This window comes from Eutrigla gurnardus, assembly GCF_963514095.1.
Source record: "Eutrigla gurnardus genome assembly, chromosome: 2".
NCBI classification, from domain to species: Eukaryota; Metazoa; Chordata; class Actinopteri; order Perciformes; family Triglidae; genus Eutrigla; species Eutrigla gurnardus.
Window position 1 is genome coordinate 4,835,164 of NC_139916.1, and position 15,907 is coordinate 4,851,070.

The window sequence follows — 15,907 nt, forward strand, 5'->3', positions numbered from 1 at the left end:
TCCAGAGCTGGCCTGTTGTAGAAGTGTGTACGGAGAAAACAAAGCTTTTCCTTAAGTCCCAGAAATTGTGATTTGGAGATGAGGGGAAATCATGGTTTGATTTGTTGCCTGGCAGAGCGCGGCGGGAGGGAAACGGATGGATTTTGTGACTCTTTTATTGACTGTCTTCTCGGTGTGTGTCTGTGTCGTCATCTCCAGACGGCCTGCAGTTGTCAGATGGGCTTCCAGGGATCGGGGAGGTTCTGTTTCCCCGTCAACCCCTGCAGGAAGGTACGTCCTTGTGTAAAAAAAAAAATAATCCCCCGACGGAGGGCTTAAGTTTGTACATTCACCATTTGGACAGTAGAGATCATCATCATCAGGATGTTGAATTTTAAAGCAAATTTCTCTGGATAGTCAGAATAAATTCAGGATTATCACCTATTTAATTAATCAGCAAAAATAATATATGTACCACAAGGTAACAGCTCAGATGTGATTGTCTTCAGAGTTTTTAGAAACATTGGGTGGTGCAGTTTCCTCCAGAGAAGCTTCTCAGCTCATTGATTGCCATTATTCTGCGTGTACGATGTGACCGAGGAGCCGACGTGATTGGCTATCGTTGAAGCCCGCTTCAGCGCCGCCCGCTTCAGCGCCGCCCGCTGTGCAGCGTTCGCTTCGTCCACCAGCTGGAGCTCGAGCCGACGCTGTGCTAAAGACAGACTGATCGATTACTCATCTTTAAACATCAATGCCCGTCCTTTAAAGTTCCATTTCTGTGTGTGTGTGTGTGTGTGTGTGTGTGTGTGTGTGTGTGTGTGTGTGTGTGCGCGTGCGCGTGCGCGTGCGCGTGCGTGTGCGTGTGCGTGTGCGCGTGCGTGTGCGTGTGTGTGCGTGTGTGTGTGTGTGTGTGTGCGTGTGTGTGTGTGTGTGCGTGTGTGTGTGTGTGTGTGTGTGTCTTTGCAGAACAACGGCGGCTGCAGTCAGCACGGTCGCTGTGAGTATACCGGTCAGGGTCAGAGGACCTGCTCCTGCTTCAGGGGCCACGTGGGCGATGGCTTCGATTGCCGTGGAAGCACCCACAACGTGAGTGACATGACCTCTCTGACCTCCGCCTGACCTCTGACCTCCCACGGCCTCTCCCTCCCCTCACAGGAAGTTGTCTCGTCCCGTCTTGTCTGTCTTACAGGAGCTGTTCCGACAACCCGAGAACGCTTTCTTCCGTCAAATGTTGCCGGTGAGTCACGTTGCGATCCTATTTTTGTATTTTAATGCGGCGACATCGTCCACTTTATGCTCCATGATTCAGGCTCCTGATCCGGCGTCATGAGTTCTCTGTGTTTTCTCTGTGTTTTTCAGTCGTCGCCATCCTTCCGTGGTCTCTCCGGGCTCGGACCGTTCACGGTCTTCGTCCCTTTAGAGGAGACCAACAACGCCTCCTCTGTGTGTACATCTACTGTGATATTAACCAGGCTTATCTGGAGTTATATTATTGAATTAGTCAGTCTTACAGCTAGAATATGGTTGCTAGTGTACGACATGTGCATCATTGACTGGTGTTTTTTTTTGCGTGAACGTAGCTGCTGGATTGGAACTTACTCGGTCGATCTTCTGACCTGATTCGTTACCACATCGTCAGCTGTGAGACTTTGACTTTGAGCGACATCAAAACCAACAAGCTTGCCGTCTCAACGTCAGGCTACACACTGCACTTCAGTCTGCAGCAGGTAACACACACACACACACACACACACACACACACACACACACACACACACACACTGCACTTCAGTCTGCAGCAGGTAACACACACACACACACACACACACACACACACACACACACACACACACTGCACTTCAGTCTGCAGCAGGTAACACACACACACACACACACACACACACACACACTGCACTTCAGTCTGCAGCAGGTAACACACACACACACACACACACACACACACACACACACACACACACACTGCACTTCAGTCTGCAGCAGGTAACACACACACACACACACACACACACACACACACACACACACACACACACACACTGCACTTCAGCCTACTATGGCGTCAGAATCGTTTCATATTACTTGCGCAACTATCAACTGAACGCGTCACACCCGCGTGCTTTGACGCCTGTGCAGCACACAGCGCCTGACGTGTAATGTAGTTTCCTCATTGACTTATAATGGTCACGCGTTCACGCGCACGTTCACGCGTGATGGCTGCTGCACGCCTGTGATCACATTACGCGGAGTAACTACGCGTAACATTCATGCGTTTTTTAGCGAACGCACGCATTAACGCTCGCATGAAGATAATTGAACATTTTTGTCAGGCGCTCACATGTACGCGGAAACGACGTGCGCAGACTCTGTCACGCGTAACAAGAAGCGGCGTACATATGAAGCAGCGTGCGCACGTCTGTCTCTCACTGTTTGACAAATGTTGTTACGCGTTCACACGCACGTGCGGTCGCAGATTCTGATGCTGCGCGGCCGGAATTGATCTGCTGTGCGCACCTACTCCGCGTAACTTGAACGCGTAATGTAGTTGGCCTGTTCATTTCAGTCAACCAGGGGAGGCAACTACATTACACGTTCAAGTTACGCGGAGTAGGTGCGCACAGCAGATCAATTCCGGCCGCGCAGCATCAGAATCTGCGACCGCACGTGCGTGTGAACGCGTAACAACATTTGTCAAACAGTGACAGACAGACGTGCGCACGCTGCTTCATATGTACGCAGCTTCTTGTTACGCGTGACATACAACCTGCGCACGACAACGCACGCACGCACGCATAACAAATAGCCATGCGTTCACACACACGCTGCTGCGCATCTTTCTAAGTGTTTTGACATCGATTTACCTTCATACACTTCAGCCTGCAGCAGGTAACACACACACGCACACACACACACACACACACACACACACACTTACACTTGTTATGAAGTATGAACACAACCTCTCTCTCCCTCCAACTGTTTCTACGTCTTCCACCTGTCTCACAATCCACCTCTCCCTCTCCCTCCCTGTCTTTCTCCCTCTCCCTCCCTGTCTCTCTCTCTGTCTCTTCCTCTCCCTCCCTGTCTCTCTCTCTGTCTCTTCCTCTCCCTCCCTGTCTCTCTCTCTGTCTCTTCCTCTCCCTCCCTGTCTCTCTCTCTGTCTCTTCCTCTCCCTCCCTGTCTTTCTCCCTCTCTCTCCCTGTCTCCCTCCCTGTCTCTCTCCCTCTCCCTCCCTCTCTCTCCCTGTCTCCCTCCCTGTCTCTCTCCCTCTCCCTCCCTCTCTCTCCCTGTCTCTCTCCCTGTCTCTCCCTGTCTCTCCCTCCCTGTCTCTCCCTGTCTCTCTCCCTCTCCCTCCCTGTCTCCCTCCCTGTCTCTCCCTGTCTCTCTCCCTCTCCCTCCCTGTCTCTCCCTCTCCCTCCCTGTCTCTCTCCCTCCCTGTCTCTCTCTGTCTCTCTCCCTCTCCCTCCCTGTCTCCCTCCCTGTCTCTCCCTCTCCCTCCCTGTCTCTCTCCCTCCCTGTCTCTCTCTGTCTCTCTCCCTCTCCCTCCCTGTCTCCCTCCCTGTCTCTCCCTCCCTGTCTCTCTCCCTGTCTCTCTCCCTCTCCCTCCCTGTCTCTCCCTGTCTCTCTCCCTCTCCCTCCCTGTCTCTCTCCCTGTCTCTCCCTCTCCCTCCCTCTCCCTCCCTGTCTCTCTCCCTCTCCCTCCCTGTCTCTCTCCCTATTTCTCCCTCTCCCTCCCTGTCTCCCTCCCTTTCTCCCTGCCTGTCTCCCTGCCTGTCTCCCTCCCTGTCTCCCTCCCTGTCTCTCTCCCTGTCTCCCTCCCCCTCCCTCCCTGTCTCCCTCCCTGTCTCTCCCTCTCCCTCCCTCCCTGTCTCTCTCCCTCTCCCTCCCTGTCTCTCCCTCTTCCTCCCTGTCTCTCTCCCTGTCTCTCTCCCTCTTCCTCCCTGTCTCTCTCCCTGTCTCTCTCCCTCTCCCTCCCTGTCTCCCTCCCTGTCTCCCTCCCTGTCCCTGTCTCTCCCTCCCTGTCTCTCTCTCCCTGTCTCTCTCCCTGTCTCCCTCCCTGTCTCTCTCCCTCTCCCTCCCTGTCTCTCTCTCCCTGTCTCTCTCCCTGTCTCCCTCCCTGTCTCTCTCCCTCTCCCTCCCTGTCTCTCTCCCTGTCTCCCTCCCCCTCCCTCCCTGTCTCCCTCCCTGTCTCTCTCCCTGTCTCCCTCCCTGTCCCTGTCTCTCCCTCCCTGTCTCTCTCTCCCTGTCTCTCTCCCTGTCTCCCTCCCTGTCTCTCTCCCTCTCCCTCCCTGTCTCTCTCTCCCTGTCTCTCTCCCTGTCTCCCTCCCTGTCTCTCTCCCTCTCCCTCCCTGTCTCTCTCCCTGTCTCCCTCCCCCTCCCTCCCTGTCTCCCTCCCTGTCTCTCCCTGTCTCCCTCCCTGTCTCCCTCCCTGTCCCTGTCTCTCCCTCCCTGTCTCTCTCCCTGTCTCCCTCCCCCTCTCTCCCTGTCTCTCTCCCTCTCCCTCCCTGTCTCCCTCCCTGTCCCTGTCTCTCCCTCCCTGTCTCCCCCCCTGTCTCTCTCTCCTCCAGGGTACAGTGTGGATCAACAACAGATCGAGGATCGTGAAGAGCGACTACCTCACATCTAACGGGGTCATCCACCACATCGACACCATGCTGACGCCCTACAGCCTGCAAGGCAAAACCAGGATCGTGGCTAACCAGGTACGCTGAGTTAACTTGAATTTAATAACTGATAGATGATCAATCAGAACGGAAAGACAGGCAGCGTGACCTCTCTCTCTCTCTCTCTCTGTTCAGATGAACTTCACGTCAGCGGCGGCGTTTTATGGCTACAGTCAGTTCTACAAACTTGTGACGGTAAAGGTTTAATGCTCCTACATCTTCTCGTCTTCTTCCTCCTTCTATTACTTCTCCCACAACCACTTCCCTGATGCCGACTCCTCCCTCTACTTCACTTTACTCTACTCACAGTAGAAAACGTAACGTTACTGCTACTCAAGGCCTTTACACACCGGATACGAATAAATGACGTGAAACTGTGAAATACTCGGCTGCAAACGATGTGAATTTTTAACAGTCGATGCACTTTTTCAATAAACGGTTCAAATACGTCACCTAATGGGATCATATTGACCCAGATGAGTGTCTGGAAGTCTGTTTGGAGGGGAGTTGTTGTATAGCTTAAGCTACTGTATGTTATTTGATTGAGTTCCCTCTGGTTTGTGTGCGGTGTTTGTCTGGGCTTTTTTATCGTGAAAGGTAAGAACAGAGGGAGATTTTCTGGACTGTGACTGAAAGTTTGCCGTCTTGTTCAGACCACCGAGACTCCATATTGTTTTTCTCTTTCTGGGTGTGACGCCTTTTATTCTGGGGTGAAAACATCAACCTTACTCCAGAAGAATTTGGCGCGTTATATTCACCTTCTGTTTGTTCTCGTATCAAAAACAATCATTTGAAGTAATATATTGAGTGTAAAGGGCCTCCATGCTGGTAGTGTGAGTGCTGACCTTCCACTCTTTGTGAAGGACGCCGGGCTGCTCCCGATGCTCCAGATGGCCATCCACCAGCCCTTCACCATGTTTTGGCCGACAGACAAGGCCCTCAACTCCCTGCCAGCTGAGAGGAAGCACTGGCTCTCCAACCCCGATCACCAAGACCAAGTGGCCGCCCTGATGAAGGCTCACATCATACGCAACTCCAAGGTAGGAAGAGGAGGCGCAGGAAGCTGGCAGGGGGATGGCTTTCAAATGCGATAATCAGCCAATGCAAAGATGCAAATGATTGAAATGTTTTATTTGCACAAGTTGAAATATTTCAACTTGAGTGGAGAAATGTGCGTGACCATGGGACGCGAAAGCCTGTCGGAGTTGAGATCCAGAAATGGAGACTGAATGGTAGCGGTCTGTGGTCTCCCAGAGGTCTACGATAGAACCCCACATTAGTCCAGAGACCAGACCAGACTATGTGTAGAAACCAGAGACTGTCTACGGTACAAACAACAAGGTCGCTGCTGTATTTATGTCTAGATGATGATGGAGCAGCTACAGTGTTAGCGTAGCCTAGCTCTGATCGATCCAGACTCCATTCAGAAAAGAAGAATTTTAATAGTAAATGTAAGCTTGTCGTCTTGCAGACAGACGTAACAACCGTGACTTCAGACCTGTCTTAGTGACAAATAAAAACACACGTTTTCGGATATCGGTTGTTTAAATATGGAGGTAAAAGGAGGAGATGTAGGAAGAGGAGCAGGAGGAGGAAGTCAGCGGATCAATGTGATTTCCTTGTGTGTGTTTAGGTGCTGACGATCAGTCAGCCGGATAAATACGCGGTATTCCGCACCATGCACGGATCCACCATCAAGATCGGGTGTGACAAGACCCTGGTGGTGAGAAAACACACACACACACACACACACACACACACACAGCAAACAGGGTAGTCATGTTGGCGTCTGCACACGCCAGCTGGCTGCTGCTATAGTAACTGATGCTGTCTCATGTTACCATGGCGATGTCAAAGAGAACCCTTTTTCATACTGACAGCAGCGACATCCTGCAACCTCGACAGTCAATCAACAATCAATCATGTCAATGAACCAAGAGCTGTGCAGGTTGATCGGTGATGCCATCTTGTTAATCAGTCAGGTGTGTGTGTGTGTGTGTCTTTCCTTCCTTCCTTCCTTCCTTCCTTCCTTCCTTCCTTCCTTCCTTCCTTCCTTCCAGGGGGCTGTATTGATTAATGAGGATGCAGCCAGGATAGTGGAGCGCTTCCTGGACTTCAACGGGGGCGTGGCCTATGGAATCGACCAGTTATTGGAGCCCGCTGGCCTGGGAGCGTTCTGCGACAGCATGGACAACAGAACCTCACAAGTTAGTAGCGCTAATACTTACTGTTAATACTGCTACTGCTTTAAAACTCACGATGTAAGTGTGAACACTAGAGAAAATGTCGATCGATGTGATCGTCTTCTATTACAGCTTACTATTGCTACTAGTACAACTGTTTCAGGTATATGACTCCACGACTGTAAAAGGCGATACCACCCCGCTGTGCTTATTACATCGCTGTCAGCCTTCATCGTTGACTGGACTGAAGCTCTTCTGTTTTTAAAATGTCTCAGGGTCGCTGTGGAAGTTGCCTCTTCCTTTTCCCCTGCCCCGCCAAACACCATGACACGGTAAACATCTCCACACACACACAAAAGATGAAGAAAATCTTACATTGTTCAGCTTGTACAAAACATTTGCAGAGATGAATGTCAGTGCTGCCTTCTTCCAGGGCGAGACCAAGCCTTGTTTGAACGTCAGGTCCTTCAGGTATTCGCACAGCCTCCTGCGAGACTTGGACTCCCACCTGCCGTTCAGCAGACAGATGAGCTGTGCGAGAGTTTGTCAGTTTCCTTCCTGGGTGTCAAAGTGCTGCAAGAGCCACTACGGCCGAGACTGTCAAGGTAAGGAGGGCACATCCGGACGATCCTGTAGTCATTCGCCTCGTCCAGTGATGATTTATGTACTTTTTAACTGTACGCCTTCGCTGTGTGTGTGTGCGTCAGTTTGCCCAGGTGGCCTGGAGGCTCCTTGCAGTAACCATGGTGACTGTGACGATGGTATGCGTGGCGGTGGAAGATGTCGGTGCCGCAAAGGTTTCATAGGAAATGCCTGCGAAAAGTGTGCCATCAAACACTACGGCCCCAACTGCACAGGTAGGCCTTACTTTTTCTCTGGATCTAGAATATTCTCTACAACGCTGTTTCCCAAACGCTTTTTCAGGGGAGGGACCCGCTTTTTAAAAATGACAAACCAACACGGCCCGATTCACAGCAGACCTTATCTATAAATCACGAGAATTTGTGTGTAAATGAAGGTTCCTGATCATTTTTTTACTGCCATTCCTGCAAATCCTTTATGTTATAAGGATTTGATGACAGAATGTACACCAGGACCCATGTTAAGTAGGTAATAATTATCAGAACATTCAGGCTCTCGTGTGGCTCAAAGGTGTACTGCAGATATAAATGCTGCATAAAAGAATGGAAGGAATTAGGCGACCCTAATAAAATCCCCTGTGAGTTGTTCAAACAACAAAAAAAGGCTTATTTTGAGTGACGGCTGTTTTCACTCCGTCAGTCTGCAGCTGTGGGCAGCAGGGACGGTGTGATGAAGGCATCGAAGGTTCTGGAAAGTGCGTCTGTAACGCCGGCTGGAAGGACGATCGCTGCCAGACTGATATCGGTGAGTTTCCCTCCTGGATGCACTTTGTCTTTGTGCTTTCTCACCGCGGACCCGGGGTCACACCGGGGTCACACCGGGGTCACACCGGGGTCACACCGGGGCCGTGGTTGGGCCTGCTGCCTCGGCACTCCTAGACGCACACTGTCATTACTATTAGTCGTATTTCTGTTATATTATTACTGCTATTATCAATATCATTCTATTATATTCACTGCGGATGTCATTACTGTTAGTAATCATTTCCTACTATTATTTCTGCTCTTACTGCTCTCATATGTGACATTCCTGTCATCTGTCCGTCCAGGTTCGATCCCAGAGGAATGCCGGCAGTGCCACGCTGAGGCCGACTGTGTGCCAGATGTTGGTTGTCAGTGTAGATCTGGGTTTCAGGGCAACGGCACCTTCTGTGAGACGGAGCCACGTGAGTGTCCTGCAGCTCAAACCGACAATTCACCAGCCGGACTTTCTGAATTTCTGCAGCCTTTTGTCAGGATGACGACAGTGGTGATCCCTGTAGCAACATAGCAGCAGATGTATCAAACTAAGCAGAGTTTATTTTTTCCCTTGGATTTTAATCCTCTTTATTTATTGAATGTTATGTTTTAGCGATGAACAAAAAAATAAATAAATCCAATGACAGTTTTAATAAACTCTCTGCAGCTCCGGACCTCTGCTTCGAGTACAACGGCGGCTGTCACCAGAACGCCGACTGTAACCAGACAGGAATGCTCGTCAACTGCACCTGTAAGAGTGGTTACCAAGGAGACGGCTACTCCTGCGAGCCCATCAACAGGTAGGCGCGGCCCGTCGTTCTCTCAATTAAAATTGTGATGGCTCTTTTTCTTCTTCTTCTTTATCGAAGGAGATGTTATACGAGTGAAAGCTGTCTTCCTGTCTGTTTGCATTCCAGGTGTGTTGAAGAGCAGAACGGAGGCTGCAGTGACTTCGCCTCCTGCAAGTTCACGGGTCCAGTGAGTAAAAACCTTTGTCCATCACAGTGTTTAACTCTAATCGGGATTAAGAATTAAGAGAATCTGTGCATATTTTTTGTTAAAAACCGACAGCAGCCATCTGTCACGCACCACAGCCTCAATTATGCATAACTTTAAACCGTCATATAATTTAAACAGGTCAGATGTATAAAAAGTTTCCCAGGATGTAAACAGACTCGCTTTAGGGACCTCAAGTGGCCATTTGAGGAACTGCAATTTTAGGCGCAGGATCCTGCTGCTTGGTTGTAATGTATGTGCATGGTAAAATTTAAATACTGCTAATAATCTTATTGTTTTCTAAATGCTATTCCTGTAACAGAATTACAGTTCACTTTCATGGATCTTAATTACATAATGCCATTCCATGTATTGCGACCGTCTCCAAGCCTGCTAATATGATAAAATATCTTAAATTCACACACAATAATAAAGGAAATGAGAGAAACAGAATCTCATATATCAGCACACGGCCTGATTTAACCTGCCGATCACTCCGGCGAATCCTGTTCCTGCAGAATGAGCGTCAGTGTGAGTGCCTGCCGGGGTACTTGGGTAATGGAGTCCAGTGTCTGGAGAAGATAGTGCCCCCTGTTGACCGGTGCCTGGAAGACAACGGAGGCTGCGACCCCGCCGCCAACTGCAAGGACCTGCATTACCACGGTAACGCATCTTTTCGGACTTTTATTACATTGGTTGTCACCATGGCAACAGCGTATTTCAGCCTTTGAATCGATGCGTTGTGAAGGTAACGTGGTTATTGTGGTTCAGCCAACACAGCCGGAGTGTTCCACCTGCGCTCTCCGGAAGGCAAGTACAAGATGAACTTCAGTCAGGCCGACGCCGCCTGCCGGGCCGAGGGCGCAACGCTGGTCACCTTTAAACAGCTGGGAGACGCACAACAGGTAAATCCACCTTCTGGAGGGGTTACCATAGAGACACTAGACAGATCAATACACCAGTATCCAGTATATTATCCACGTATATGAGAAAATGCGACAGCAGATGTCCACTTGTGGAGTTGCTGCCATTTGAGTAACGTTTGCTAAAAACATAACAGTTTATTGAACCGTGGACTCATCATGCACCATCAGTATCGATCTTTTCTTCATATGCTGAACTATGAAGACCTGTTGGTACACACAGATGTTTACAACACATAGTACACTGAGAGTATTCGCTGGTACTTGATATGAATCCTCCTTCTCTGGTCCCGACAGCTGGGGATGCATCTGTGCGTAGCCGGCTGGATGGAGGCGGGCAAGGTGGGCTACCCGACCCAGTTCCCCTCGGCCCGGTGTGGAGACAACCACGTGGGCCTGGTTATCTACAAAGAGCCCGTTGACCAGAGCAGCAAGTACGACGCCTACTGTTACAGGCTCAAAGGTACAACGGCAGCAGCCTCTCAGATTTGAAGTTCCTGAACCGTGTTGTTGTTTTCATTTGTTGTTGTTCGGTGTGCTCTGTCTGGTTTAATAATTTATTCTGTCACTTATTCTTTCAACTAACAGATTCTCTGTTCTGTCTTTAATATCTCATAAAAAAAAAAGTTCCCAGAGCTCTGGGTGCTCGTAAAATATTCAGACCAACAAACATGGACTCCTGTGCTGCAAAGCATTAGAACAACAGGTCGATACATTGTGAAGCAGTGAGTCTTCTATCAATCACGTGTGTGTGTGTGTGTGTGTGTGCAGATGTTTCGTGTGCGTGTCCCTCCGGTTACATCGGAAGCGGATACTTCTGTAACGGCGTCCTGACCAGCGTCCTCGCGACATACAGCAACTTCTCCATCTTTTACAAGGTGAGTGTGACGGCTGGACCGGTTTGTTGAAAAAAGATCCGGTTTATTATCATTATGATCCCTATTTTCAGTTTTGGCCACATTTCAATGAAGAAATATAGGACAATGTGTTTTTTACAAAATAGGAGAAAAGGTGGAATGAATATAAAAACAGGGATGGAATTTCATAGTTAAAATAAAATATGAATAAACTGAGATAAAGAAAATAATTAAAGCTGCAAGTAGTTATGAAGAGGCCCTTGCACCTTCCTGGCAGGACGTTACACAATGCAGCACCCTGAGCAACACCCTTACTGGATCTGGATCCGGATCCATCTGGAAGCTGTTAACAAAGTTAGCTTCATAATTCAAGGTCAACGTTACTGCAAAATGTTAAAGTCATCTCGCTCATTGCATTGGTAGAGAGGCTGCGGTAGCAACATGTCAATCACAAAGTAGTCCCGCCCCCTAAAGCGCCCCCTGCTTTCTGGTCTGGTGGACTCTAAATGGACCATAATGTACTAAATGAACATCATGCTGGATTGAAGAAGACTTGAAACTAGAGATTGAGACCATAAACTCATGTTTACAATGTTTACTGAGAAAAAACCTCAAGAGAGAAGTAGGACCATTTTCTCATAGACTTCTATACAACCAGAGAGGAGTCGCCCCCTGGTGGCCAGCAGAGAGAATGCAGTTTTAAGGCACACAATTTTGGCATGTAGATGTGTTCAGGTCTGGACTTTTATGAAGCATCCACAATTATCCATACCACCCTGGTTACTTTTCAGAATTAATACAAGCAGTCTGATAAATCTAAACTGCCTATTATTTAATTAATTCCCCGCATCTCAACAACACAGTTGAATTTCAGTCCACTTCAGTGTCCGAATTGCACCAACTTTCACGCTGCACATCCTCGGGTTCCCGACAATACACCCGGCAAAGTGTGACGTAGATCAGACGAACGCTTCACCAAGTATGCCAAGGTTCCTTCATTGTTTATCAAACCTTTTCTGAGCGATAACGCAGACGCTTCCCGAAGATAGCTGAGCTTTGGAAGACTCCCAGGTGACAAGTTAATGAAAACAAAGGGCAGCTGCTTTCGGCTGATTTACTGTCAGTAGGGAGGCTCAGTGTTGATCCAACCGCCCTCATACAAAAAAAAAAGCTGTAGGAGGATTCAGTTCGAGGTTTGACTTATGAAAGAGATTCAAAGGTGAAGCAACTTGTGAACTAAAGATGTCTTCAGGTCTTGTAGTTCTCAAACCAGCTCCATTATGCAGTAGCTCCTCTGGTCAACCGTTTCACCTGTTGTTGCAGCATGTACGTATTCACCTTCTCTCTCTGTCTGTCTCTCTCTCCCTCCAGTTGTTGTTGGACTATAGCAGCCGGTCGTCGGAGGGCAAACAGCTGGTTGAGTTTATGTCTCACAGGAAGTCTGAGGTCACACTATTTGTTCCTCACAACGCCGGCTTCGGCACAAACCAGGTGATGTTAAACAAAACGTTACAATGCATCTTGGGATCAGTGGGATCAGTGGGATCCTCGGAATCAGGTAAAAGAAGGTTGCGTTTCCCGGCTGCAGTTGAAGTCAGTTGAGTCTTCGAAAACCTTTTTGTAGAGGCATTCGACCTTCAAATGCAGCCTGTGAAGGATGCGGGCCGCCGGTATTATATTGTGTGGTTGTGACAAACAAACGCATGAGATTTTCATGTCCTTTTACTATTATAAGCAGGTGTAGACCTGCTTATAATAGAAAAGGACATGAACATCTCCCCTTTGACAATATGGGAACATTAATAGTTTCTAATGAAATCTAATCTGTTTACCTGCTGTGTGTGTTTGTCTTTAGACTCTGACTGATAGAGATCTTGAGTATCACATCTCAGCTAATCACAGCAGACGATCTTTCAAGGACCTGAAACACCAGGAAGTCATTATATCCAGGCTGGGGTTCAACCTGACGGTCACCCACGGCAACGACCAGGTCAGAACACACACACACACACACACACACACACACACACACACACACACACACACACACACACACACACACCTCTCACAGGTCCTCGACTCCAAACACAGAAATAACAACAACAACATGACATTAATGTTGTGATTTCATGTTCTTTTCAATGATATCAGAGCTCTAAGCTGGTGAACAAGCGGCAGCTGTTGGTTTGGGACATTCCTGCCGTTAACGGGATCATCCATGTCATCGAGGCCCCGCTGACGGCGCCCCCCGCACCGGTGAGTGAAGATGGTTTAACCCAGAGCTGTTGACGGGTTATACAGGATGGAGAACATGTGGGCTGAAGGTGCAGCTCACGGAGAAGTAAATGATGTCATACTTCCTGTTTACATCACCCAAAGCACAGTGGGAACTGTAGTGTCAAAACGTAAACTTCTTTGCTTGATGAAAGCACAAATAATTTGACCGTTCTGAAACAGAGTAACATCTTTTCTACCACCACAGGAAGTGCCTTTAGAGATGAGAAGCTGCATCAGGGAGGGTGAAATAACTGTGTGAACACATCTAGTGGTGAGGGTTTGATGTTACGTCCATACAAGTGTAGTAATCTGTGTGTGTGTGTGTGTGTGTGTCATACCTGTCTATCTCCAGATCCCCCCCCATGCATCCCGAGGCTCCGCCCACTCCAGTGGCACAGTGTCGGCCATCTTGGTTTCGTTGTTGCTGGCGTGCCTGCTGGCTGCGTTTGGCTACTACATCTTCAAACACAAGACGGACGCCTTCCGCTTCCACTACTTCAGAGTGAGACGCGCGGCGTCCTTGTTTCAACCGTATACGTGACGGGAGGCTGATCTTACTCTACAAATATCTTACCAGTCCAGCTAACTCGCCGCTTTGTTTCCCCTGTGACAGAATGAAGACGAGGATGGTGCGGCCGGCGGCAGGACGAAGCCCACGTTGGTGTCTGTCCCAAACCCTCTGTACAACGGCTCCAGAGCCTTCAGCGAGCCGTTTGGGGTGAGTCGACCAATCAGAGCTGGAGCAGCAGAGCTGGGAAGAAACAAAGAACAAATGTTTTGTTACAAAGTACAAATATCTTTGTACTTTCAAAACACATATCTGCACTTTCTACCCACTACATTTTCAAAACAGGCTCGTTACTTTAGTTTTAATGCATTTGAGTGGAATTTTAGATTATTTTTGATGACGTGAGATTCAGTTAGCCTTGCAAAAAAATTGTAGAAATCTCCTTTTACTTTCTACTTTGAAAACATTTCAGAGACTGTACCTTTTGACTTAAAACTGAAAGTCTGAGGATCCAGTCTAAACTAAACCACCACAAGGGGCTCTTAATTCAGATTAAATACGACTCAGGATAAAAATCCAGTTGGAAACACTGGGCTGTTTATAACATGATGAGACAGGATTTTACAAATCTGCAAAGTAATGAAGACGGTAACTATTTTATCTTTTTCGTGACGATCCCAAGGTAAACAGTAGAAAAAGAGCTTTCGTATTACAAAGTCATCTAACGGAAATGTTGTTGTTGTTTACATGTTTACTTATAACGCTGAATAACATCTATAACATTTGGGTCAAAGTACAATGGCTAAATCAAGTAATTTGGAAGGAGCCTCCTTGATTTTATCAATGCCGATGCTTCATATCGGCCCCAGATAAACTCTGGAATACATTTTTCCAACAAGCAGAAACTCCCACCTGTTGTTTTAAGACACACTCTGTCTTAAAACCTTCAGCGGGTTATTTAAACACTTTCAAACGGTCACAATTTGTAGGTTTCTTTCAGTTACCACTGAGCTGAATTTCCAGCACAAAATCTCACTGTGACACTGTAAAGGTCAAAGGTGAAGTAAATCACAAAATTCAGACCACTTTCTTCCCTCCTGACCTCCACTTGGATTTATGTACCCTGTGGGGATGAATCAGGAAATGACCATTATAGTCACTTTATGACCAGCTCACCACGTTACTTTTTTCTGTGGTTGGTTTCATGGTTTGATCACTTCCTCTCCTCCCTACAGGACGCCGGTCAGGGACTGGAGCTAGCAGAACCTGAAGAACCACCAAAGCTTCTGGAACTTGGGCAGTAGAACCGCTAAAACTGGAGCTGTCTGTTTACAAACACAATGAACTTTTGGCTTTAACATGGAATATTCATCATACTCATCTTTTTCTCAGATTATCTGTATCCAAATAAGAAGTCAAAGTTATCAGTTGATTATCCCAGATGCTCTATTTTTTTTTTTTTTTTTTAATCAGCGATTGGATCAAATGATTAAATTTTCACCAACTCTGTAGCTCTACGATGTTTTTTTTTTGCCTCTTAGCTCCGAGTATTACATTCACTGCTTGGTTTTCAGTCGATTATCTCTAATAATGCCTGCTCAAGCAGACAGACAGTTAGAGAAGGCAAGTGGAGCATTTAGCAGCTGAAGAATGAGGAAGTAGATAGCATCGTGATTTTATTGTAATTGGTCAAACAGCTGTTTGCAGAGGTTTTTAAGGGGTGGAGACGAGAATAAATTTGACGGAGGCAGCCACCTCGCAATACTCACATCCATGCAGGAAAACTGCATGAAAAAATAAAAATAATAAAAAATGTCATCGTACAGTATGCCATAAAAGGTGAATAAAAACGTCATATGGTGGAGTTCTAACTGGTTGGTTTCATGTGGCTCATAACAATGGGTTATGGAGTGTGGAATCACATATAAGGTATAACAAAATAGAAATGGTCCAAGCACAGAACCTGGTGGGACTCCGTGACTAATGTTGACGTGCCTGGAGGATTCATCGTTAACTGGGACAGATCTGATGAAGACTTGCACCGTATGACTGTTTTTGGCATACTATATTTACATTTTTCAATATACTACTATGAATATGTTATAACTTAACGTGCTATACTC

The 15,907-nt window shown here is 47.7% G+C and overlaps 1 protein-coding gene across 1 annotated transcript in view; it reads left to right on the top strand.

Moving 5' to 3' along the window:
• stab1 (stabilin 1) overlaps positions 1-15,295 on the top strand; it is a 38,678-nt gene extending 23,383 nt beyond the window's left edge. Inside the window, exons 44-70 of the mRNA XM_084037190.1 lie at positions 199-270; positions 946-1,065; positions 1,169-1,216; positions 1,339-1,422; positions 1,560-1,706; positions 4,566-4,700; positions 4,797-4,856; positions 5,525-5,701; positions 6,295-6,384; positions 6,722-6,868; positions 7,120-7,176; positions 7,278-7,449; positions 7,552-7,701; positions 8,126-8,230; positions 8,535-8,651; positions 8,891-9,023; positions 9,141-9,201; positions 9,738-9,882; positions 9,991-10,124; positions 10,440-10,605; positions 10,914-11,020; positions 12,371-12,490; positions 12,855-12,989; positions 13,151-13,255; positions 13,629-13,778; positions 13,890-13,994; positions 15,020-15,295. Of these exons, the coding sequence (XP_083893316.1) occupies positions 199-270; positions 946-1,065; positions 1,169-1,216; positions 1,339-1,422; positions 1,560-1,706; positions 4,566-4,700; positions 4,797-4,856; positions 5,525-5,701; positions 6,295-6,384; positions 6,722-6,868; positions 7,120-7,176; positions 7,278-7,449; positions 7,552-7,701; positions 8,126-8,230; positions 8,535-8,651; positions 8,891-9,023; positions 9,141-9,201; positions 9,738-9,882; positions 9,991-10,124; positions 10,440-10,605; positions 10,914-11,020; positions 12,371-12,490; positions 12,855-12,989; positions 13,151-13,255; positions 13,629-13,778; positions 13,890-13,994; positions 15,020-15,088 (3,111 nt within the window). The 3' untranslated portion in view covers positions 15,089-15,295. The remainder of the gene's footprint in view (positions 1-198; positions 271-945; positions 1,066-1,168; positions 1,217-1,338; positions 1,423-1,559; positions 1,707-4,565; positions 4,701-4,796; positions 4,857-5,524; positions 5,702-6,294; positions 6,385-6,721; positions 6,869-7,119; positions 7,177-7,277; positions 7,450-7,551; positions 7,702-8,125; positions 8,231-8,534; positions 8,652-8,890; positions 9,024-9,140; positions 9,202-9,737; positions 9,883-9,990; positions 10,125-10,439; positions 10,606-10,913; positions 11,021-12,370; positions 12,491-12,854; positions 12,990-13,150; positions 13,256-13,628; positions 13,779-13,889; positions 13,995-15,019) is intronic.
• Positions 15,296-15,907: the final 612 nt, after the last annotated feature.